At 37.8% G+C, this 26,459-nt stretch overlaps 1 protein-coding gene across 18 annotated transcripts in view; it reads left to right on the forward strand.

Annotated features, from left to right (window-relative positions):
• ADD1 (adducin 1) overlaps positions 1-26,459 on the forward strand; it is a 61,237-nt gene that overhangs the window by 12,663 nt on the left and 22,115 nt on the right. For all 18 annotated transcript variants that reach the window (XM_040063776.2, XM_040063763.2, XM_040063778.1 and 15 more), the window contains exons 2-9: positions 17,079-17,291; positions 18,560-18,722; positions 19,877-20,028; positions 23,190-23,270; positions 23,710-23,859; positions 24,827-24,970; positions 25,125-25,223; positions 25,603-25,779. In XM_040063776.2, the coding sequence (XP_039919710.1) occupies positions 17,097-17,291; positions 18,560-18,722; positions 19,877-20,028; positions 23,190-23,270; positions 23,710-23,859; positions 24,827-24,970; positions 25,125-25,223; positions 25,603-25,779 (1,161 nt within the window). In that variant the 5' untranslated portion in view covers positions 17,079-17,096. The remainder of the gene's footprint in view (positions 1-17,078; positions 17,292-18,559; positions 18,723-19,876; positions 20,029-23,189; positions 23,271-23,709; positions 23,860-24,826; positions 24,971-25,124; positions 25,224-25,602; positions 25,780-26,459) is intronic.

Below are 26,459 nucleotides of genomic sequence, written 5' to 3' on the forward strand. Positions count from 1 at the left end.
GTTTAGATCAGTGTCCCTGTGAAAGGATGTTGAGGTGTGGCTGGTGGGGACAGTGGGCTCTGCAGCACAGAACAGATTTGCAACAGGGAGACGCAGTGCAGTGACCGGACAATTGGCACTTAGGCTTTTGTTACCATCGATTTCTTCCTAGGTTATGAAAGTTGTAGAAAATGGAAACAAGTTAATTTGGGATAAGTAGAACTTACTTGGGACTTGGAGGAGAGGAGGGAACTTGAGTATGACATCGAGAAAGTTCAGGGGTGAGGTTGATAGGAGACTCATAAGAAAGAGTAATTTAAGCTGGGGAGATATATTGCTATTGTGTGTCATTGGATATCTTCATAAAACCATCTGAATTTTATCAATGTTGATAGGGGTTCAGGAGATTAAAAGGGGGAAAATAACGTATTAGCTGTCTACTGTTAGCTGATAAATTTATGAAATTCAGTAGTGTCTGGTACTAATAGGAAATAAAATAGTGGACAAGTATGATGAAGGAGAGAAAATGAAGGTTGGTTTAGTTTGGAGAAGACAGAAAAACTGAAATAAATAGAAAAATATGTTGATTCAGTAAGGTCAGAAACGGGTTTAAAAATATGGATTGCCTTACAAAGGGAATTTCTGTAAGATGTTTTTTACACATATTATGTTTACACACTTTTAGAAAAGTCTCATTCTGTCTTAGCCCATGGGACTTTCTGCTATGAAGTATTGTTACAGTCAAGAGCTTAGCACAGTTCAAAATAAGATTATACATTGTACATCAGTTATGCTTGGAATGTTAGAACACATGTAACTTTTGTCATGGTGTAAAGCATAAATCAATATGTTGCTGCAAGTGTTTGTGTTATTCTGTACTTAAAACTGCACACAGACCATAGTTTATCAGGATATTTGGAGAGTTAAACCATTAGTATGGGTTTGACAGGTTTTGCCCCTTTAGACAAAGTGTTGACATTTTCTTATAAAACCCCAAATGGTTTTGACTCTGACAGCTACAGAAAGTCTTTGTATACAAAAAAGAACACTACAGGATCTCTTCCTAATGAAATCAGGGCAGTTGGCTAAATAAGCATCAGGCTTAATATTTGAATGTTAGAATTGCTGGACTTTGGTTTTAAAAAAAGGAGAAAAGCTTTAAGATCTGAACCTTCTAACTTCTTGCTTCAAAGTAGGTGGAGTTGAATGGCTAATGTAAATTACATACATCTAGCGTGGGGACTTCTGGGATAGACTTCATATAATATACTGGTTTCTGGATATGCATAGAAAGTTAGCTGTTAAAAATGGGATAGTAAATGTCATTAATCATGGGGCACTATAGAATACATTTTTGTAAGATTTCTGTTGTATTTCATAAGCTTTGTTAGATGCTTTGTTACCGAACAACTCTGACAAAGTGGGAGTTGCTTGGGGCCTAATATGCATTTAAGTATGTGGATGTGTTAGGTCCAATTGAAATCCCTTGAGGGCAGGAACTTCTGTTGAACAGATGTGATTGCAGGTTTGGGTTGGCAGGGCTTGTTTACAAGTTCCCTCCCCTGCTCTGTCCTGCAGCTCTCGGCATGGCCACACAGACAGATGTGTAGACTCAGCCTGTGGCCAGCCCAGTGTGGAGATGGCTTCCACAAGGAAGGGTGAAAATAATACTGTGCTCTGGAGAAAGCATGATAGATTATATGGAAAGAAAGACTTAAGGAGCAGATTTTTCTGTATGTAAAATGCTACTGTTGTAAAAACAAGAAACGCAGTTCAGCTTTACTGCAAGTGATTATTTCCATTTGCAACAGTTGTCTGGCTCATCTCCTTGGAGAGCTGCTTACCGATTTCTAAGGTTTTTGTTGAGATCAGTTGGATTTCACTTGGGCAGAACTGCTGGCCCATATCCAGCTGCACGCTGTTCAGGAAATGGCTTTAAAAGCTGGGTTTAGGATTCTGGCTTTGAATGCTGCATACATGTCATGGTGCTTTGCAATTTTTGATGCCAGTAGCCTCTCAGTGAACTTGAAAGAACGGCACAAATGTATTTTGGCAATAAAACAGTGGTAGTTTGGTTTCTAGAAAGAGTTAATTTTCCACCTTGAGTCAGGAATGAAAGTGCTTAGTGCCATGTGAATAATTCAGCGTCCTTATCTGACACCCAACTGATTTGACATATCTGTGTATCTTTGATGTTCATTATTTTAACTTAAATTTCTGTTTCTGGAATTATGAGCCATGTGCTGGCTGAGTGTGATTTTTAGACCACAGTGGGGAAAAATCTCTGGTCCCTACAAGTCAAACATAAGCAGGAGTACTGGTACTGTGTTTTTAGAAGTTTTCGAGGTATTGGTGGTGCTAAGGTTGAAGGATGGGAGTACATCTTGTCTGTGCATAAAAGAGTCACTCCTTGGATAAGTATTTGAATAAAAACCAATAAAGGTGATATTATAGCCAGTGGAGTTTTTTTTAGACGACCAATAAGATGACAGATATGTAGAAACACTGGGCTTTTTCCTATTAATCCTCAAATATTTGTCAACTAAAATAATCCTTGCCTAAAGATAATCTTTAAAATGAACATTATCCACCCATAATCTGGAAGCAGATTATGTTTTGAACAGGAGCCTTTCGTGCTTTGCGTTGGGACTTGAATTCAGGAAGTCTGCAGTGCCCAGAAGCACAATTTCAGTTTTGCTCTTTTGGGTTTAGTAACTATTTTTAATTAGTTTTGTAGAACATTAAAGCCATGCAAAACAGTTGTGACCTTTGGATACTTTGGGGTGCGTGTCTGTCCTTAGGTAATGTTTGGTGATGAACCTTAGCAGAGTTCTTGTGTACCTGGGACTGGTGCTCTCAGAGCTGTGTGTGCAAGAGCGGAGGGAGAGCTGATGTGCATCTCCTGGGATTTTGGAGTCATGGCTGAAAATACACCCAAAATGTAAATGCATCCAGCCTGGCCTCTTTAGGGGGAAAGCAGCTTTCTGATGGGCCAGCTTCGTACCAGCAGAACATGAGTTGGGTCAGTTTACCTGGCTTGTGGTGTGCGAGGCTCCACAGCCACTCTGGTCGTTGTCCTGCAATGCAAACAGAATCTCTGTGCTGTGGTTGGTGCCTGTCCTGCTGCGTTTTGTGCATGCTGCTTTGTTCTGTTCTGAAACCCTGCAGAGCAGAGTAAATGACATCTTTTTGCCACTGTCAGGTGGAAACAATGACAATCTGAGCTGGAAGAGAAATTCTGGGTTAGCATGAAGTTAATTTATGCAGCCATATTGGGTTGGGTAATACTCGCCTGACAAGGGAGACGGCACAGTCAAGAAGATGGTTTTCTCATGGTGTTTCATCTGTTACCATGTGGGTGTACGTGACCCTTGAGGTTTACCCAAAAGTAGGAAACTGCATAATTTTGGGGTGGGGAGCACATTCACACTTGCCTGTGAATAAGAAAAACATAGATAAGCTGCTCCTAAAATAGAGTTTGTAGGGGTTTCTTGACATACTATTTCCTAATATGGAAAGAAGAACAATCTAATGCAGGAAAATGAGTTCTAGTAATACTTTAATTCATAGTTGATATGTTTTAATCTGTAGGTTAAAGTCATCAGAAACATTCTGAGAGATGGGAAAGAATGCATTCTGAGAGATGGGAAAGAATGCTTTTGGCTTTGAGAGATGTGCAATGACATGAACTTTGTCTTACTGTCACTATCTGAAGATAGTGTTAATATCCTTTGTATAGAGCATGTATTTTAAACATTCTCCAGAAATGTTTAGTGTAAGGTGGATAAAAGATGGTGTAGCCACTGTCTTCCTAAAGATTTTCAGCTACTTGAAGGATTTACAAATATCCAATTAAGCACTATGCAAAATAACTTTTTTGAACTTGAATAAGCCTAGATGGTAGCTGTCTATTTGAAAATAGAATGGCAATGTGAGGTTCACATTTCAAAGCTGTTTTTATCTGCAAGTGCAGTATAAAATCTCACGTGGGAGGTTTATGTCAAGATTAATACTTAGGTTTGCATTCTCCAAATATATTTGTTTCCTTCTGCATACAGGCTTTTTAAAATTCTGTCCAATCCTACTATGTTAAGAGAATAAATTGTGTCATAATTTGTGTCATTTTCTATCTTTCTCTTCCTCCTCCATCAAAACTGGAAAGTGCTGTGAAGGAACTGGGGGGGTGCCACTTAGAAAAACCCAAGCTGAACATGAAGGAAAAAGTAATGAAATATTCAACATCTCTGCTGCCTTCCTCTGCCTTATTCAAGCCTGCTTGAAATCTTTAGTCTTTGTATTAAGCTTCAACCTTATTTATTTGATTCACTGTCTTCTTGCTTGAAGTGGTAACACACCCATCCACAACCTTTGTGCTGCTTCTATAGCAAACTTGCTGGTTCCAGCATAATGCCTGCATACTCTCTAATCATGTAGCAATTTCTGTGTTACTTGGATACTCTGCCAGAAAAAAAAGGCAGAATTCATGCATCTAGTAATAAATATTCAGGTTAGTTCCATCTCAAAAATCTCAACTAACCGGTCTCATAATGCAGGGTTTTTACTTGTGAGGCATGTGCTGTAGGATCTCTAAAGCTGTAGGTATATCAGTCATGAATTCGTCAAGGAACTTGAATTTCTCCTTTTGGCAGTTTCCAAGTGGCGAAACATTCTGTTACTTAGCCTCTTCATCCTTCTTTGTGTGTTCTCCTAATCTTTTGGAGCAGCTACACTAATTCTTTATAACTTTATTCTTAACTCTGATGATGAGGGGTTATTACATCATTCTGAGTAGCAACAAGCGCTGCCAGAGTATACTTAAGATTTATGATGTCCTCGCCTCAGAAATCTATCAACAAAATTGGGATATTGTATAAAAAGGACAGGTTTACTTTACCTCTAATTCAAGTAAAAATGACATTATGAAGTATAAAACCTTAAAAAAAAAAAGCAAGCAGGAGTGTAAGTCAAAATGTCTGAAAACTCATTATTAGACATAATGGATAGGCAAGTTACTTTTATTGATGGGTAGGCAAGTTACTTTTATTTTGTTCCAAAACTGTGTATCTCAGAGCAGGTGCAGAGAAAAGCACAAGCAGAGTTAATGATTGTGATGCCTTACCATCACAAAATCAGCTATCATTTCGTACAACCTAACTCTAGTGACACTATGGTAATATGTAAGGAACATCCTAATACTTTTTTGGCCTGGAAAGAAAAACTGATTTTCTTATGTGCTTTTAGTTTGCCCTTGCCTGAATAGGAATATCTTGTCTCTAAATCAGGATGTGTAAGAGCTGTTATTAAGGTTTAATAATTTCTGGTGAATGAAGAAATTGATCTAGAATATTTAGATTTTGTTGTCCTTTTTTCAGAACTCTCCCATGAAACACACAGAGTAGACTGAAAAGCAGAATCTGACAATTCATGGGCTTGAATTTTAGCATTCCAGTTTGTTAGTAGACCTTCTTGATGTAAAAAACCCAAAGAGTGAAGTTCAAGTTCTTGAACTTCACTCTTTATTAAGCTCCAGTAGGTCTAGACTCACATTCAGATGTTTTGTGGATAAAACCCCTATACAGAATCTATTCCTATGCACCTTTTTTAAACATTCCAGCTTCAGCTTCTTACCAGTGATAATAAATGGAAAAATTTTCATTTAGGTGTGGTCTTTTCCATGTTAGGGGTGAGATAAACAAGCTGAGTCTTGGTGTCTTTGTTCCTGTGTGTCCATAGGCAGTTCAGAGGGATTCTGGGCAAGCCACTGTCCCTGTTACTGTGTGTATGCTTTGTATGCTTTGTATGCTCAGACTGTAGTGTGGGGTTCCCCTTAACAGTCTGTCATAAATTTTATGGCTGACTTGAAGCCTTGCAGTACAGTACTTTTGGTTTTTTTCTAATGTTGTTGATGCAATTATATTTAAAACTAAAATGACCTGGCTCTCATGCTTGCACAAAGTGAAATTGTAGCTTTAACAAATCTAAGGCAATATTTTTACTATTTGTATGGATTTGAGGGAAAAAGAGTCTAACTACTTTTCTCTCCCCTGTAAATAAATAAAGATACCAACTGTCATCCAGCTGTTCTGGAAGAAGTTACTGTTGCAGAGTAGTTCAAAGGGTTAAATGACATTGTTCTGTTCATTGCCAACACGCTCCAGAAATCTCATCCCTTGCTATTCAGTCTCCATGAAAATAACTGGATTCTGGCCAAAATGGGGCCGCTTTGCCTATGCACTGCTGCAGTCAGTTGATCCTTTATACTCATGATACTGATATTTTAGATGTGAATACTTCAAGTTACTGAAATTTCTTGCTTTTTTAAAGTATCAGGGGAGCTGAAAAATAAGTTTTAAGTTCTTCTGTCATTTGTAGGAGCTTTTTTTTTAGTCACAGTGCTTTTTGAAAAGTTTGACAATGGTGAGCATTATAGTTATTTTATATTTTAAACGTGAGATTTTCAGGGGTTTTTTTCGTATTTGTGATAGCATTGGGTGTGTGTTTGGGATCTGTTTGTTTTTTTTCCCTTGGATGCTGATTTAGTATGACCTTCCTGAAAAACCCAGCAAACATTTAAATAAAATTATATTTTCACATCTGATTTTAGAATGTCCTTTATTTAAAAGAAGGGGAGTGCTGTATAAGTAATACCATCAGAAAAATTATAAAACCTTATGGATAAAGTGAAACAATACTACTGTGGTCATATTGCATAGTGGAGGGGCTTGTTCATTTTGCTTATATTGCTGAGCCTTGGGGTTAAAATAAAATCTTGAGGGCAGGAGAAAGCTTTTCTTTACCTCATCCCTGTACCTACAGCAGCTTGAAACTGATACTGTGTGCAGCAGTCAGAGGAGCTCTGGGGCTTTCTGCCGTCTGCTAAAGCTGCTTCTGAACTCCACAGTTCTCATGCAGTGCTGCAGCCTCCCCATTGCTGTGGGAAGAGCCTGTGCTGTGTCCTCTTCCTCCTGAACTGCTGTGTCAGAAGTGCCTCCAAGTTTACAGCGGACAAGGTAAAACCTTGTCCTCAGTCACAGGTCCTGACCTAGTTCTCATTGCTGTCCAAAGCCACCAGGGCAACCACTGCACATCTCTCTGAAGCTGCTCTTCTGTGAAGCAGCAGCGCATTGTTCTCTGGTAAGTGCAGATGCCTTTCCATCTGGGGGCTGTGTGGAGTACTCTTACGGAATTTGGGGACTTTTGTGGCTCTAAGGGTGTTGTTTCTTAGGAAAATCTGCTTTCAAATGCTTGTATATGGAAATTATGGACCTTTTCTTACCTGATTAATTACCTTGGCAAATTAAACATCTAATTTTGCCTCAGTACACTGGTGACTTTCCTTAAGAAACTTATGTGTAGATTTGTGTCTTTTTACAAATCCAGTCTTGGAATTAGAAGTCTAGCAGCTTTTATAACTTCAGTTTAAAGTCAGTGTTCATTTTTGGGTCAGACATGCTGATCAAGCTTTACTTCTTGGATAAAGCTGGGGCCCTGCCCTTGGAAAGCTGCTGATCTGATTTGTCCTGTGTTCAAAAATCTCAGGGCAGTGGCTTATTGGTGTGTTTGGTGTGAGACTTGGAAAGTGCATGTGGGTTCACAGAAACCTAAAAATAAGCAGTATTTGGGTTAAACCTCTTGATTTGTCTGGACTAGTGACCCTGATGGCAAAAATAAATATCCATTTATTTTCTGGTACTGCTGCCACCATCTATGAATTTTAACAGTGTGAAAAAGTTTTAATTTTACATTGTCTTGGTACTTTCTTCACAGGTAGATGATGAAAGTGTAAATTAGTGACTTGACTCACTCTCGTGCAGTATTGTTTAATGTGTGTAGCTGAGTCTCTGTGACATCAATGGTGAATTTTTATTGTCCCAATAAAGCAGGCTGGAAAAATACTTGGCACCAATGTTTTCTGTTCAACAAATTGTCAAAGGCGTATGTGATGGTGTCTCCAGTGGAACCCTTTTTATTATACAGGCTGTTAAACTTAACATTTGGAAAACATTAACCTGAGCAAGTCAGTTTCCATGGAGTAAACTGCTGAATGCATCACAGAAGCCAGAGAGACCTGCTAAGGTATTTTGAAACTTTGTAGGTTTTGTAGCTGAAATTTCTTAGTTAAGGTATGCCTGAATGATTCAGGAATTTGCATTTTGTGCTACTGAAGATCATTAAAAAATAGTAAGAGATATTCTACCTGTTCTGACAGAAAATTTGTCCTGATAGCAAGTCTGATCAGTTTGACCTGAGTGTAGGAGAAGGATTAAGGAGGATTTTTGGTTCTGTCTCTGAGTCTGACATTCAGTCTCCAGCTGTCACCAACCTACCAGCAGAGGAAGGTGTTATTAAAAAAAAAAAGTGTTGGAAAACTGGAAATGCATTGGAAGCTGCAAATAACATGAACATATTGTGCCTGTGGAACTTATTTTTCCCAAAACCTAAGAAGGAAGGGCAGGTTCAGAGATTTCAGAGCAGATTCTGATCTCAGTGCAGACAGGTAGTAGAAGGTATTCTGGAAGTTGTATTAAAATGTGTCATACAAAGGTTTTAAAGGAAAGTTATTGACTCAGTATTATTTATATGTGATTAGGAAATTGCCATCTCTATTAAAGGGCAAATGTGTCTGTTATTCACTCCCAAGTGTTAAATGTCTCCATACTTCTGCTAGCAGGACTGAAAGGCCCTGGCACCTCTGTGACCAGTTAATCTTTCTGGTTCACTGACTGTATCAAGCTACTTATCCTACAAGTTGCAATTCTACTCTCTAGATTGTTTTTGTAGCTCTTCTGTGAACTCTGATATTTCATGTCTATTACTGAAGTGGGTGAGATAATATCCTAGTAATGGGGAATTTTTTTTAAATTTAGGGAAGGCCATTTTTCTATTTCTGTTTTTCTTTGATTTTACTGTTACAGTAGAACACCTGGCCATAGGATAATTTTGGTGATTGCTGTGTAGTGATCTATGACAGATCCTGAATTCACTTCTAATTTTGTCTTTTCAGCATTGAGTATTTCTGGCATAATTTTTGTCTCTACTCGTACTCCTTTGCATTAGCTGTGTTAACATGAGTTTTATGGTATTACTCTATCATTAAGTAAAAACCACAGAATCAAGGAACTTACTTGAACTGGGAATCAGATTTCTGAAACAAAATTGCAGGCAAATCAGCTTCAGTAGTATTTAGCAGTGTAGTTATGAGGACTCATTTGGCGGGGGGGCTCTTTAAGTGCAAGTTTTAATCTCAGTGCTGGAGTAGCTTCTTAAAATTTATCTGAAAACCACGAGACTGCTCTGAACAATAACACTGAAGCCCGTGTTTTTCACTGAACTGTAAAGAATTATTTCTGGGGCTAATAGACACTGAGGCAATGGAAAGAAGTGTCTCCAGTGCCATAAGCACCATTGGGGCTCGTCTGCTAATAAACAATGGAAAAATGTCTGATGAGCTTGCGGAATTCATACTTGCACTCTGTGTCTGAAGAAATGCAAAAGCCTGGTGAAATTCCTGTTTTGTTGTTTGCATGCAAGTTTTGTGATGCATTTGTGAAGCTCTTAGAGTTTCAGCAGAAGAGCTTAAGGTGTCTGTGGTTTAAGATCCTTATTTAGAGGACTTCCTTTGTGTTTTTTTATGAACAGTGTGACTTTTTTGTGTTCTTTTATCACTTTCTCTAATCTTGCACGAGTTTATGCACTGAACTCTCCCAGAAATGCTGTATGAGAAATGTATGGAACTAGCAGATAAGTCTCTGAGTCAAATAAGTGAAAATGAGGTAATTTTCATGTTGAGTTAAATAAATAGGTTTGAAACTATTAGTTTTTTGTGAAATCTTTTGATGCTAGAAATGGCAGTTCTGCTGGTGTTTTTTTTCTTCCCCCCCCCAAACTGCTTAGCAGGAAAATTGGAGAAAGGTAGGATTGGAAGAGGTGAATTTAAGAGGCTGGGAAGAAACCAGGGTCCTTGTCAATAGGAGATATAAGTTAACCATTTGAAGAGGATTTTTTAATCTTTATTTTTTTTTAATAATAATCTAGATTTTTGGATTTGGATTCCTTACTATTTTTTAAAATTAATTTGGAATGAGATGTTAGGTGGATATTTGATCTTTCCATCATAAATTAATAAATCATGTTAAGGTTTAACATGAAAATTTTATCGGTGGTGAGCACAGGCTGAAACTGTACCGTCCAGTGAGGGAAAGAATAGCACAGTGTGCTGCCCTTTTCCTCCCTGTGCGTCATTCTCAGCTTCCTGCAGTGTCCAGTCTCAGGGATACAATGCTTTTCCAGGCCAGGGGGGAGAGTTCATTGATTGCTGTTTCTAAAAGTTTGATACTTTTGTCCTTTTAAATCCTTTATTGAGCCTGTCCTGATCTGTGAGATGGCTTTCCGTGCTGACACGTCCACCTCACCACCCAGTGTGGTGTCACCAGCTGACCTGGTGATGGTGCTCTCAGACCCCTCATCCAGATTATTTGTGGTGGTGCTGAAAGGTGTGGGTCCCACCATCGTTTTCTGGGGATGCCCCGCTAGTGAAAGGCCGCCGGCCCGAGTTTAAACTATCGCCCAGCACGTTCTGAGTGCGCCCTGTGGGCTCGTTTCCTGCCTCTTGCCGGCCGCCGGCCGGGATCTTGCTGGTTTGTCCAGGGGAAGGCTGTGGGAAACAGTGTCAAACGCTCAGCTGAAGTGTGTTAAACAATATCTGCTGTTCTCCCCGTGTTGACAGAAACTGTTATTTTGTTGCAGGTGATCGGGTTGGTCTGGCGTGATTTACTTGTCCTGAAACTGCTCCGGCTTTTCCCAGCCGCCCGCTTCATTTGGCTTTGGTGGAGCTAGACAGCAATCACTGTGTTTTACAACCTGGTGCAGTTATCACGGGGGCTTCTTAAATGTTCTGTTAACACAGCAGCTAAGCCTGTTTTTTTTATGTGACCTTGAGATCACTCACTTCCCATTGTGCTAGCTCTCTGATTTCAGTGTTTCAGAGAAGGTGAAAATAAGAAACAATTGTTTACAGTCTGTGGATTTCAAATTGAATCGGTCTATTTTTGTTTCCTTGTTCTCTAACACAGTTTGCTTCTTGAACCATTGTCGTAGTTACTAAAGCATGATACTACAAATATAAAACGCAATAGTTTTGGCTATATAAATGTATCATTGGATTTCTCTAAATTTTAGAGTCCCATATTTAACTGGTATTATTTCTGTTAAAAAGCAAAATGATGGTGCCTGCATTCAATATAAGAGAAATAACTGTTCTTGTTCATTAAATAGTCTCTTCCTGTTTGAAAACAAAGAACAGAGGAAATTCTGAAAATGCATAAGCTTGGGAACATTTGCTAAAAAATAATAAAATTCTTCATGATATTGAATACGTTGTCTAGTGAGTAGTACAGTCATGATTTACTTTCTTTGTTCTTTGACTTCCTAAGATAATGCTAACTTTTCCTTTTAAAAGTTCAGTTGGAAACATTTGAAATGGCAAGAAGAAATCCAGTGTCATTGGTGCCAAAATGCTGTCAGAGAATATTATGGAAATTGTAGTGCAAATCATAAACAATTCCCCTATTATAAAGTTATATTAATTTTTTAAGGAGAAAGTTTGGCAAATGTCATTCTAAAGTAAAATCAGAAAAAAACCCTGAATGTATCAGAATATTGAGTGAAGTGCTAGCAGTGCAATCTTAACAAGTTTTTTTGCAGATGCCAAGTGATAATGAAAACTTTTTTTCTCTAGATAGATGTTCTGCTTCCATGCTTCTTTTGTCATTGTCCCACCAACTTAAATTTCACTGTAACTCTATTTGCAGTGGCTCATTTATTTCTCGGGTTTCTTCTGCCCCACCCCAGTGCTGCATGACCCATTCCCTTCCTCTTCCTCCCTCCGGTCACCTCATGACTTCTCCATGAAGTAATTTCAGCTCTGTAGCTCTCTGCACTCCCCCAACTCTTTCCTTGGCTATGACATGACTCTTTCGCATTTTTCTTCTCAGTCCTATTGTGTTTGCATCCAAAACAGAGCTCGCTTCCCTCCCCCTACCTGCACACTGCCGGACCTGTCGCTTGCGTGAGTTTTTAAAGTAATTTTTACACCTCAAAGACCGGCAATTGCACAACAGGAAAGAAAATTAATTATTTTATTTTGCTATCCCCTTGTCCCTTCCCCAGTAACTTCTTGTCAAATCTGCTTTCACCTCTGTTAGACATAGTGGCATAGTTCTGGTGTGAGTGGAGATTGTTTTTGAAAGAACTGTCAGGAAAAAATGGATACAAACCAAATTACAATATCATTGTCAGGTCTCAAAAGCAACATATTCTGGAACTGAGAGCCCCTGATTTTTTTTGCTGGTGACTGGGAGTGAATGCACAGTTGAGAAGTTGCTGCTCATTTAATTTGCAGATTTGGCACAAGGTCCCGTACAGGTGTTCTGCTTGCATGTTGTTTTGTACAAAGCGTAAGCTATGAGGAAGAGAGGGCGCTTGGGGTTTTGGGTGTTGTAGGGAGTTGTTGTTTGTTTTCTCTCTGAAATACCTTGGTTTTGTAAGGTTTTGGTCAGATAATTCTTCTAAACTTAAAACGAACCCCATTACATGTGCTGTCTTGTGAAGTGGCAGTGTATTTTGAATATTTTAGAAGTCTTTCATGTTTCCGTGTCACCTTGTCACAACCTTCTTCCCGCTTCTCAGAGTGTATTTTTATTCTGACTTGGCCTCAGTAGACTTAAAGCTGTGTTAGCGTGGAGAGCTGTGCTCAGTCCTTTGGTGGCAGGGAGCCTTTAGCTCAAATTCCATTGACTGCAACCCTAGTGAAAAACAATTTCCTCAGGGTGTGGAGCAACAAAAAAATCCACTACAACTTATTACAAAACAAAACCAACCTTTAAATGGTTGCAAAACTTTTTTTTTTTTTTCCTCTTCTCTCCAAGAAGCGTAGTTAGCTGGTCCCTACTAGTGTACATTTCAAGTCCTCCTAGTGTTCGCATAATATTCATTATGATGGTTTGGTTAGAAACACTGGGCCTAGAAGATATCAAGGGTGTAAATACCTACACTTGTCCCAAATTCCATGTATCAAAATTAGTTTAGTATTGAAGTTTTAAATAAGCTTGTTGTCTGCAGTAAGATCCAAACAAATAAATTTGGGGGGTTTTAATTATATAATTTTTTAGATTTAAAGGTGATGTTTTTATGTATCCTTGACTTACTGTAGATTCTTATTGGATATTATTCAGTCTTACCTGTTTAAATTTTTAACTATATGTGCATCATCTGAGTACTGAGGAATGCAAGTTGCTAAAAAAAAAAGATTTTTCTTCTTTGTGGATGTTAATGTGAAAAATTTTATAGTCTTTCTGTTCTAAAACTTTATTCTTTTGTGGCATAACCCTGTAATGTTCCTCTCGGGTGAATTCTTTAATGAAACTGTTGGGTTAGAAAAGAGTGGGAAGGGAGAGGATGTTGAATATAAAATTAACATGAAATACTAATTTCAGAATGTCTTTCATAAGCAATGCTCAGTACCTGTAAATGAGCTAAATATTTTATAAACCTGATTTCCTAAAAGTACTTCACAACCAACCTGTTTATAGCATTTGCTCACACATCAGCATGCCCCATGAAAAATACGTTGTGCTGCAAGTTGGCTGCTGGCTCTCGTTGGATGTGCTGGGCCATTGACCACCACAGTGTTTGTGTATGTAGGCGTTAAAAGAATGGATGTGATTGTTTGTTACTGCAAGGTGCTGTTTAGATTTTATCACAGCTGTTTCTTTTCCTTTGCTCCCCATAGTAATAGATGCTGTTGCCTCTGTCTGTCTGTATTTGACAGTAACTGCTTCTGGCAGGTTTTTGTGCGCTTACATTTTCCAGCCACGGCTTTTTCAGTTAAGGGTGTGGCTTTTTTGGGCACAGTTGTGTTAGAACAGGTTCTCCCCTAGAAACACTTATCATGGCAGAAAGTCCTCTGGTTTTACAGCTTATCTTACTGGGGGGCTGTAGTGCACTACATCAGAAAGAAAATGTCTGTACTGAAATGTTATGGATGTGAAGACAGTCTTAATAAATATATATATATATATATTTTTATATTATTATTATTTTTTTTTATTATTTTTTTTTCCCCCTAATATGTGTTTTTACTGCCTGGGCAGACTGTTGTGATTTTCAGTGTGACCTTCCAGTTTATAGAATCACTGGCCATTCCCCATGGTGTGTTCAGATTCCTTTTATTTATTTGTTGGTATTCATATTACTGAAGCTATTACTGGAGAGTTCATTGTGCCTTACTCCCAAAGGGTTTTTCAAGGAAACTCATAAATAAATTTCAGTGGCTTTACAAAGTGTTGTCAAGCCTGTCTGCTTCTAGTTTGAAAGTTGGTCCCTTTAACATCAGTAGCTGACAGCCATTAAAACAATTACTGTTACAGTTATGTTAAAACAATTAATTATTAGACCTTGCAAGGGGGATGCCATTAATTTTGGGTGTCTGCAAAACTGCGCTGTGAAACAGATATTTAACCTTAGATATAAAATCATCACTGAAAATCATTGATTTTCATGTGAAATTATTGCTACTACATAGTGATGAAGTAATAGCTTCCCAAGACCTTCTTGAATGCCATTGTGTACTCGTTTGGAGGAGTAATGAACTTTGGCAAGACACTGTGATCCCATTTGAATGTTGCTCTCGAGGGCTGTTAGGGACCAGCTTCTCTCCAATGTGAATAGGAAACAGTGGAGTAATTATGAGTGTCATTCATTTGGAAATAGGTTTTGGTACTCTGAAAGTAGGATGGAATTCGTGTAAATAATTAAATGCAAAATTACATTTGCAGATGTGTGTACAGTTTAATTTGAATAAAATTGTGCGTACACAAAAACATGACACTTAAACATAGCCTGAGCAGGCAGGGGCAGGCTGTTCTCTGATGGTGGTAAGCTCAAACTTCCTAGTTTTCCTATGCTTTGCTTTTCAGAAAAGACACATTTGTGGCTGTGCTCAGCAGAGTGCAGCATAAAGTGAATGACTTGAGTCGTTTCAGTTGTCTTCACTTGCCATTGTGCTGTTTCTAAACTCCCTGATTTGTTTTGATAGCGCAGGGGCCGGTGAAGTTCAGACTTCGGCTGGGCCAAGTGAGCTGTTACTGTAGGAGAGTAAGGCCCATTTTTTTCCAGCAAAGCCCTGGGTGTTTGGCTGATGGAGCTCAGGAGGTTGGAAAACGTGTTAGTAGGCCTTCAAAAGCATTTTCAAGGAAGGAAGTGGCAGATAGTGCAGGCTGGAGGTTGTGAGGAGGAAGAGAATTTAGGAGTGTATTAGACATCTGAAGCTGCCAAAGGAGAGGTGTTTACTTTGCTGTAACTTCACTTGCTTAAAATTTCCTAGGTCTAATACCTTAAAAGGTTTTCCTTGTGGATAAAAGCATTATTTCTCCTTGCTGTACCCTGTATTTCTCCATGGGTGAAGGAAAGTGAGCAATTTAAATAATAGAGATGTGCATGTGAGCTTTAGGGAAGAAAACAATTTTTAAAGTCTAAACTTTAAAATGAAATATTTTAAGCACTGCAGAGGTGTCTTTGTGTTTATTTAGTAACTCAGTGGGTGGAAATCATTGAGTGTTTAAGTGCTAACATAGATTTTCATAGTAATAGCCTGTTCTGCAGAGTCAAGGAAAATACTTTATTTTGCTCGTTGTCTTCAACTGTCTCAGTTCAGTGGTTTTCTCATTCTGATATAAGAAACAAGTTGAATTTTGAAACTTCTTTCCTAATGTAAGAATTAAAGAGGATGAAATCTGCTAATTCTGGAGCCTTGAAGTTGATAATTTTCTTCATTGCAATGATTTTGTTTAACGTAATCTGCATTTCAAAATTTATGTAAAGTTGCCTTTGCTATGTGCATCCACATCTGAAGTGGTTTTAGCTAATAAGCATGTAAATAAATTACTAAGCAAATTAGGAGCAGTTTAAGATAAGTCCCTAACAAAAATCTAAAAATGGCAAAAGAATAGAGACACATATTACTAATTTTAGATGCAGATGATGAATGATTACTTACATGAAGTCTTTTCTATACAGTCTTTTCTACTTAGTTGTAATTTGATATATCAGGTGATCAGGAACTGGAGTCTTGAATCTCCAAGTGTTGTGAGGGTGGCTTTATTGAACTGTCTTTTTGTCAGTGGAAGGCTTCAAAATTCTTCTGAGAAGGATTTTGGAATGAGGGTTATAATGCTGTGCCCAGAAAACTGGGATAATGTTACACTAAGGAATTGTTGTGAGTGGAAGAAAGAGGTGTGTATGAGCAATACTGGCTGAGCTTTCAGCCTTTCTGGTAGATACAGGCAGTTGCTGACTACAACATGTAAAACTGAAAGGAACTCTGGCCAGGGAGTGGGGGCTGTGTGTGTTTGTGCTTTCCAGATTCCAAAAAGCACATGCTAATGTAGTGATGTGCATGTTATTGAATGGACCTAAAATAAATGTGAAAAGAACTTTGGGTTGTGAAGTCAAGATTTCTGAGTTTGTATCCAGGAATGTGTTGGCAGTCCAAGCATGTTTTGGTGGAGCTGATTCTTCATATTAATGAACATGTGTAATATACTAATTGCAGTGATGGTTTAATTTCTGATTTATGCAATTTTCTTTTTCTTATGTCTACTTTAACTTTTTAAGGAAAAAACTAGAAGACAAAAGCCCCAAACCTATGAGCTTAGACCTCATATTTGGAACTTCTGTCATTGTCTCTGAGAAGGTTGGGATGATTTCCATGCTTCTAAAAACCAATCTGGCCAGACAGCTTAAGGAATTATTTTTTTCCCCAGTTTAAATGGGAGCTCCCATATTAGTTTTGTGCTGCATGATTTTATATAGCATATTGGACTTTCCGTATTTGTTAGCCTACTTTTCTGATCCTGTATATTAAAATCCTTTTTCCTACTCTAGAATATTGCTATCCAGTTGCACAAACATTGCTTCTCATTTGGGAAGACATGCTAATTTTAGATGGATTTGAAGTATTACTTTGAAGGTAGAAACACGTATGAATTTTGTAATCATTTCCTTGCTTGATGTATTTATTCCTCTTCTGTCCTTCTTCATAGGTTCCTTAAAACTGTGCTATGAATGGTGATTCGGGTGTGGGGGTGGTGACTTCACCACCTCCAACAACAGCCCCTCATAAAGAGAGGTATTTTGATCGAGTTGATGAAAATAATCCAGAATATTTGAGAGAGAGAAATATGGCACCTGACCTTCGCCAGGATTTTAACATGATGGAACAGAAGAAGAGAGTCTCCATGATTCTTCAAAGCCCAGTAAGAAAAGAAATGCTTCATCTTTAAAGTGGCAAATATAATATCTTTTTTCTCTGTCAGTACGGAATTGGAGAATTTTGTGGTATCTTAGATACATTTGTTCTTTTTTCTTATTGGCCTTTTCTGATTTTTTTTTTCCTCATTCTATGTGTTTGAGTGTTTATGGTCTACTCACAAAGCAGCTCTACAGTCTGGCTTTCAGTTTTCTCTGTATAATCATCAACATTTTTTTCATATTTTCCATCTAAGCCTTTTAAAACAATTTTTCCACTGGTTTCATATATTTGTTTGAATGTAACTCTCTCAAGAGTAGTTTATACAAGGCAGTTCTGTCCTGTACTCAGTTTTTCTTTTGGGATTTGGACATATGAAATATTTTTATAATCTCCTTCTGAAAAGGTGCACAGTACTGAAGTATGGATGATTGACATTTAATATTGAAGATGTTCCCTTGGGGAGATAGTGCACAAACAAACTTTCCTTCATAGCATTTGTTCCTTTTGTAATAACTAGTGGGTGACTTCAGATAGAAAACATTATGTGGCATAACTTCACTTTGAATAGGGATGTGGTGGTACGTTCACAATTTTCCTATTAAGTCAACCCATTTGATTTATGAAAATATTAATAAATCACTTAATAAAAAAGTAATGACTTAATGACTGCAGTACTTCTCTTTCAGTACAAATTGCAGTGTTCTTGTCAAAAGCAGGAGCTATTAGCAATAGTAAAAACTGTTTTCTTCATTCCAAGTTAAAACAGATTAAAAAAAAACCAACAACAACAACAACAAAACAATGACAACAAAAAAAACACCTGGGAAAAATATAAACAACCCCTTGTTTAAACAGGTTTTAAAAATTTAATGTTCGTTGTTTTCTGTATTCCTGGGTGCCTTCTTGGCTCTCAGCTCCCTATGAGCCAGAGTGACAAATTTTCTTTTCTGGTTCTGCTACCTTTATGTTCACATTTTGTGTTAAAGTACATTCTCCTCCTTCCAGAAATTCATACTAATGAGGCTCAAAGACTTTTGTTGTTACTTGAAAAGAGAATGCTGGAATTTCCATAAAAAACCCCCAAGTGACTCAGATCATTGGAGCTCCAGAGAGCAATGTTTTGAAGTTACAGCATGCACTCAGTATTTCTGCCTTGAGGTGTTTTTCAGAAGAAGTGTAGGATGGTTCCATCAAAGTGCAAGAAAGAAGCTGTGTATGAAAGGCTGAAGTTCATTTAAACGTGCATTACAGCATGTAATGTCTTGTTGCCAGGCCTTCTGTGAAGAACTGGAATCCATGATCCAGGAGCAGTTTAAGAAGGGGAAGAACCCAACAGGTTTATTGGCTTTACAGCAGATTGCGGATTTCATGACAGCACATGTACCAAATGTCTACCCGGCAGCACCTCAAGGTGGAATGGCTGCATTAAACATGAGTGAGTGCACCTTCAGTGATCAGAGTGAATTCCTTCTTTGTTTTTCTTTTCTTGAAAGGCTTAAAATGAAGACAGTGTGAATGAAGTAAAGAGTATTGTGAAGTTCAGTTGCTATCCTGTTCTGCTCATGAGAACACTGAATGCATGAAATTAATTGATTAGTTACTAAATGCCTCAGTGGTATGCAATGTGATTCATGTATGTAGTTTATATCAAAAGTTATTTATATAGTTTATATCAAAAGTTATTTCAAGGATGGTATCTGAATTGAAAAATAAGCCTGATAACTCAGTGCTATTAAAAATTTTAAAATATTTAAATACTGCTAATCATGACATGGTTTCTCTTCAGGAAAATCAAACACTCATTAGTAGTCTGGTAACAGTGAAGGTCTTTAGAAACTAATTAATTTTGCCATTGAAATACTGTTTGCAGCTTTCTCCTGTGAAGTGAAGCTTTAGACAAGAAACATCAGCAAGCAAAACAAAGCAGGAAAAACCCAGAATGTGCGAATGCATGTACACACAGGTTTTGTGTTAAGATAAAAGAAATCCTTGCCTGTGCTCCAAAACAAATCTTTAGTTCATGACTGCAGCATGGCCTGGTTCTGCTTTTTGACAGTTACTTTTAACCACATTTCTAATTGCACTGTAATTAGAATTACAGCATTTGTATTATTTACCATAATCTTCCTCTCTCTAGCTTGTACTTAATTTTTCTTAATAAATGAACCTGTGTGCATCTTTTCAGGTGTGTAATTCACCTTGTCGGGAGTACGTGTATCACAAAAAGTGGAATATTTGGGGTTACGTTTTTCTTTTAACAATGACAATGTATTTGACAAACCATTGATAGTTTGGGAGAAGAAAAAAATATTTTGCGTAGGAATGCACTGTCACATTAGCACTAATTTATGGTAGGGAAGGAAATGAACGCTGAGTCTACCAAAGCTGAGTAACCTTGCTCAAGATTGTCATTATATTTGTGTAATATAAATTGTTTCATTGTAGGAATAAAAATTTGCTGTCCATTTTTTAGGTTAATGTGTTATATAAACCAGTAAGAGCAACTGATATAATAGTTGTGCATGTTGCTAAATTTGAACATTTACTGAGCTCAAGCTACCTTGTGCTTTTTTTACCCTTTCTCTTCAGGTCTTGGCATGGTAACACCAGTGAATGATCTGAGAGGGTCAGATTCCATTGCCTATGAAAAAGGGGAGAAGTTGTTACGATGCAAACTGGCAGCTTTCTACAGATTAGCAGATCTCTTTGGCTGGTCTCAGCTTATTTACAATCATATAACAGTGAGTATTGAATCAACAGATAACTAAACCAATTGTTTTAACATACAAGAGAATGGCTTCCCTCCCCTCTCTGTCATTTTCTCTTTGTGTGTGATAAGAGCAAAGTGGTATTGAAAGCAGCATAATAGTGAAGAGCTTTGTCATTGCATCTTAGCTTGGATGTCAGCTACCACAGTCTGAATAGAGTCTTGAGAGAGTGTACATGAGAATTCTTAGAATGAGATAAAGATTACTGAAAGACTCAGTCTTTTGGTGTCTCAAATGCTTTGAATAATTGTATTTGTTATTCTATGAGGTAATTTCTTAGTTTTCTTGCTTTTTTTATATCTTCTTAGTGATTCTGTTGAATGTTGTAATTCAGGTACCAGCCTTTCTGAAAAAGAAGCCATAGTATTTCTGAACAGGAGCGAGCTTCTCCGCTTAATGCAGCATGCCAACAATTTTCCTTGTGACTGAGTAATTTCTGGCATCCATAAAAATAATGACAAGAGGGTCAAATCAAGGAGCTTTTATACATCAGAGGAACGATCAACATGAGTCTCATGAGTAAAGTCACAGCTGTGGTGTGCAGCCCCGTCAATTGTTGTTCTAACAGAGATGAATTGTTTTTTATTCTACATAGTAGAGATTGTCCTTTATGTATTTTCAGTTCTTCTAGTTGGCAGTTGGAATGAAATATGGTAATATTATTTTTACTGCTTTTTGAGAATTCAGGGCATATTATATGTGAACAGATGAAGTTTATAAATGATATGTGTAGGCATAGGATCAAGACAGTATCAGTTAGATCGTTCGGTTCCTTTTGTAAAGGAACATATCCAACGTAATGGTTCTTGTAAACAGCTCTCTGCCTCCTCCAGATTTTTCATACGTGACAGGAGAATTGATTTGGTAAAAGGGACATTAATGCAATGGAAAGATTACTAGGCAAGCAGATTTGGAGATGGCTTTCTAGTGTAAAGTTCAGCCCTGGGAATGTTTGTACTTGAGGCAAAAGATAAATGTAAGGAAGAGCAGTATGTCAAGGGGAGGGGTTGAGGCAAGGGCATGTGGTTGGGGTAGAACGCCTCAAGTTTACTTTCTTTGGGGAGGAGCACAAGGAAGATAGCAGCTGAGGTGGAAGACAAAGCGCTTGGAAAATGAGATTCCGAAAGTGTTTTAGTCACTTCTGAATGGTGAAGGTACTGGAAAGCTCTTGGTTTGTCAGCAGCATTCCCAAGTCATAATTCTCCTGTCTTTTACAAGCTCCTCCAGTAAACACCCTTCTGAAAGATGACTGAAAGATAAATTATATCTTCAGAAGCTGATATAGAACAAGGTTATGTTTATTAAGTAGTATCACAACACTTTGGAATGTGGTGAATGCTACCACTTTGTGCAGTGCTAGTGTTTCACTCCAGGTTTTCACTTTTTTTTGTGAGTGGATGCTGTAATTACTGGGTGATTGCATTCAAGTTAAAAGCTTCTGCCAGTGCACTTGTGAAGTAAGAGAAAAGGTACAACTGCCTTCTGTGAGGATGATAAGCCTCTGTGTTAGAGGAGAATGGCATGCGCTCTCATACCCTCACAATTTCCATCTGGGCATATCAGGGAGTTGGATGGAGTATCATTGCTTTTTTTTGGATCCTTATCAATCACTGACAGTTACTGTATGTGGAATTGCTCAGACTGGTGCAGTCCTGATGCAGAAGCAGAATTACAGAGCATCAAGAGCTTTCATGCCAAGTATGATAATGTTGAGTATGCTTGGGTACCTCCAGGGTTTTCATGTCAAGTGCAATAATGCAGAGTAAACTTGGGTGCCTCCAGGGTCAGGCAGAATTTGAGATTACAGGTTTACAGAAGGTAGACATCATTCACCAAGTCTTGGTTTGCTTTGAGGGCATGAGCTGTTATTTGGATTTAATCCTAAAGCAGAGTGGTTTGCAAGTCTTTCTGCTTATTTGTCTTTGATTTGAGCTTTCTTATTAGCTTTTGGGATATTTTGAATAATGCTTGTTCTTTGTCTTGCATAAATAAATAAGAGATTTTTCTTGATGATTTGCACTTCTATAAGGAAGAACTACTTTGGTGATTCATAAAAGTACAGATTAACTTCAGCTGCTTCAGTTTAAGGCTCTTATGCTGTAGCATGTTCCCAGCTGGTTGTAAAGGAAACTAGACTTGTGCTAGCTTTTGGGTGACTGCACAACTACTCGCTAGGTTTTTTTTTTTTCCCTACAGTAGAACTATAGCAAAGTATATGTGTATTTAATGTTGCAAGTAGTAGAAGACATGAGGCAGAAACAGCATAAAGTAGCTGCATCTCAGGGAAATTCAAAACTCATAAATAACTTTGAATTAAAAAAACCCAAACAACAAAATAACCACCCACAACACAAACTACCCAAATGCTGGGTAGACTCATAGCAAAGTAGGGAGTTGTTTCATGTGTCCGGTAAAACTTAGGAAAGCTATTAATTCACCATCAAAAGGCACCTTGATTACCTAGATGTCTTGTACTTTTCATTGTACAGACTTCTAAGAGATGCATCCCAAGATGTAAAAGCTTTGAAGCCAAAGCTATTTTTGTATTATAAACCCCTGATTGTCTGAATGAGATGAGAGAGAAAAAACATAAGTGAAGGTCAGGATACTTGGTAGAAAATTTGCAAGGGTGCTGTACTGCTCACAGATGTCTCACAGGAACCAGCATCAGTGATGAAACCCTTCTCAGCATCAAGACAGTTTAGATCTGTGGGCCAATTCTTGCATTTTCTCACAGCCTTTTGCTTTATACCATATGTCTTACTAGGGTAGAAATATAGTTGGAGTGTAAACTCATTCCACTGAAAGAATTAACTTTTTTTTCTCATTTTCCTCAGTATTGTTCATTTTATTCATAGTGGGTGAGTTTCATTGTAACAGAATATAAGGGTATACTAAATTCCACCAATCTGGAGGACTCTGCCACGTTACTGCCATCTGGTTTTGTTCAACATGAGTTAATTAACAGTGCTGTGCATTGATTATCTGTTGTAGCATACGTGAAAGTCATATTGTGTGTTACAGGCATGCTTGCCAATTCCATAATCAGGATGTAAAAGTAACTTTAATGGTTTGGGGTCTTCTTGTATGCTTAAATAAAATCTCAGTAACTCTTACTCTTGTTTTATTTTTAGGCCAGAGTAAATTCTGAGCAAGAGCACTTCCTTATTGTACCTTTTGGACTCCTCTATAGTGAAGTCACTGCATCTAGTCTGGTAAGCAATTGTTAATTTTCATAGCTGTGAAATATTCATATATATATATGTATGTAAATATATTCATATATATGTCATTTTAAATTCTATCCTAGAGAATATTTTACTCTTGTGTAATATGTTTAGAACAATGTTGTTGAACATGACTGGTTTTGGTACTGCTGAGGTATCTGAGGGATTTCTTTGCCCATGTTCACCGTCAGTGTCCTCCAGTTGATCTGCCTGTAAAGAGGTGCCAGGTCATTTGGGCAGTGAATCACCTCATGCCCTTGAAAGCTGCTGGCTGTTTAGTCCAGCTTGTTGAGGGAAACTTTAGGCATTTCAGATATAATTGATGACAAATGGTTTTAGAGTCTGTGGTAGATGCTGAATTAAATCAGATTTTTTTTTTTTTTTTTTTTTTGGTCTTGATTATGAAAATAATTCTTTTCATTCCCAGGTTAAAATCAATATTCAGGGAGATGTGGTTGATCGTGGAAGCACTAACTTGGGAGTAAACCAAGCTGGTTTTACGTTGCACTCAGCAATTTATGCAGCTCGACCTGATGTCAAATGCATTGTCCATATCCACACACCAGCAGGAGCAGCGGTAAGCTCACTTCTGGCTTTGTCCTGTGTCCTGTTCCCCCACCCCTCCCAAAGGGAAAAGAGATGGGTCCCCTTAATTGTAGGTTTACTTGCTATTTGGTGGGCAGAGAGCCTTTTAGTCTGTCTTCAAGTATGGTTCCGTTTGAATCAGCGCATCCTTACTGGGTTGTTACCCGAATGATCAGACAGGAAGTTGAGTTCTGTCACTGGAAAATGTGTATGTCATACATGTATGTCCTTTACCTTTATGTATGATCTTTTGACAGTGAGTCATAAAAGCTTTAGCGTATTTTGTTGGTTTTGTAGTTTATCAAGGTTTATCAGTTTATCCAGGTTTTCTGAAATATTTGAAATTTTCCCAATATTTCTCTTTGGAGAAACTGATTAGTAGTCAGTTCTGCCTCTTGGGAATGTTTTGAGAGAGTGACTTTCAGTGTTCACATTCTAATGATTTTTTCAAAATCAGTTGATTAATCAGATTAATACAACCATTCTAAGGATAAATGATCAGATTCCTAAAATTGTGAATTACAGGGTAGCCTTTTAAAAAATACTCTTTAAGCTTACCTGCAGGGCTGCAGAATTATCTGTATCACCAAAATTCTTCTTTTGGCATGGGGGCAGGAGGGGGAAATAATGAATGGAGTGGAAGGAATGAAGGATGCAGTTGATTTTGGGGTTTGGTGATTTCTTGGTTTTTTTTTACCTGAGTCCTTTTATATTGATGTTGCTGTTGTTTAAAAACAGCCAAGTTGAGACAGACCCAAAATCAATGTGACTTTTGTATCCAGTCCAAAAGTTATCAAAAATAAAGGCTTTAAAGATGGAGTGTAAGACCGGTGTGTGTGTACCTGTAAAGATAGATTCATTTAATACATAAAAATATGTTCTTATTTTAATTCTTATCACTATATTTTTTCACTTTTTCTGTTGCAAGAAATTAAATCAATTGTTTCAATATTTCTCAGGTTTCTGCAATGAAGTGTGGTCTCTTGCCGATTTCACCTGAAGCACTTTCTCTAGGAGAAGTAGCTTATCATGACTACCATGGTATTTTAGTGGATGATGAAGAAAAGGTGGTTATTCAGAAAAATTTGGGGCCTAAAAGCAAGGTCAGTATTTACATGTAGAATTAAAGAAAAAAGGAGAGGGGGGCAGTGTGTTTGTGTGACAGGTATGTTCCTTAGTCAGTAGCAAATATTCTTTAATCAAGAGCATGAAAATACTTGGTGTACTGCTGTTAACTTTCTTTCAATGTTTCTCTAGGTTCTTATTCTCAGAAACCATGGCTTAGTATCAGTTGGAGAGACTGTTGAGGAGGCTTTCTACTATATTCATAACCTAGTGCTTGCCTGTGAGATACAAGTAAGAGCTTTAATATGTTATGTAATAATACAGCCTGCTGTATTAACCTCCAAGCAGATTAATAATTGCATATTTTACTGGTTCAACTCTTGGATCTGAGCTAACACAACAATGTGTGATGTTGCTATATTGTGGTGAGACATCCAAAATTTTGGTTTCACTGACAATATTCCAGTACTTGTATTGAAACTATCAATTTGCTTCCCATTAGAACAAATACGTTCAAAGATTTAAGACAACTTCTATACAAGCCTATTCATTTATTTAGTCTTAAAATGAAGTAGATTTCTTCTAGGTTTATGCCAAGTTATTTTGGTTTTTTAGTTGTTTTCACCCCATTCCCCACAAGAAAGCCAAAGATGACTCTATTGTTTTTAAGGTACGTACCCTGGCCAGTGCAGGTGGACCGGACAACTTAGTGCTCCTTGATCCTGGGAAGTATAAAGCCAAGTCTCGTTCCCCTGAGTCTCCAGCAGGTGAGGGTACTGTATCCCATCCCAAATGGCAGATTGGTGAACAGGAGTTCGAAGCTCTTATGCGAATGCTTGATAATCTGGTAAGGCAGGCCTTTTTGTCTGATTTTGTCTAATTTTTTTATATGATAATATATAAAATACACTTTTTAAAGCTGCATATAGTTGGGATAGTTTATACAGCCTGCAGCCTGCTCTTTCCAGAGGACTTAGAGACATGAAAAGCATCAGGTGTCCTTGGTGCAGATTGTACAGATAGCAGATTTACTTATTCATAATCTGATTGTTACTGGTGAGATCAGAGGAGATCTTGTGGGATTCGGCGCTTCCAAATCAGAGTACTGTAATGCCTTCACTCAATCTGTATTTTCCCCTCTGTTCCCATCCTTTCCCAAAATGCGTAAAACTGTTAATGTCTTATTAGGTGTGAGGTCCAGCATAATTTGACTAAGACTTTACTAGTAAAGAGTTTAAAGACATGCTTTAAATAAATAAAAGCCTTCAGATAAAATGGTTTCGCTAAGAACCCATCTGTAATGAATGCTCAGATGCCACCATTTACTGTCCATCTTCAATGGGAAAGATGTGGCTGAGGGCAGCAGACTCCTTGTATTTGACTGGTATCTTTTGGACGGTTGGATTTCAGTTCCTCTAGGAAATACCAGAAAGCAGGATCATGAAAGAAATGGCATTGTACTCAGTAGGAATGTAGGAATAGAAAGGAGCTTTCAGTCATATGATACAGACCCTTAATATTATGATT

Source organism: Hirundo rustica, chromosome 5 (genome assembly GCF_015227805.2).
Source record: "Hirundo rustica isolate bHirRus1 chromosome 5, bHirRus1.pri.v3, whole genome shotgun sequence".
Lineage (NCBI taxonomy): Eukaryota > Metazoa > Chordata > Aves > Passeriformes > Hirundinidae > Hirundo > Hirundo rustica.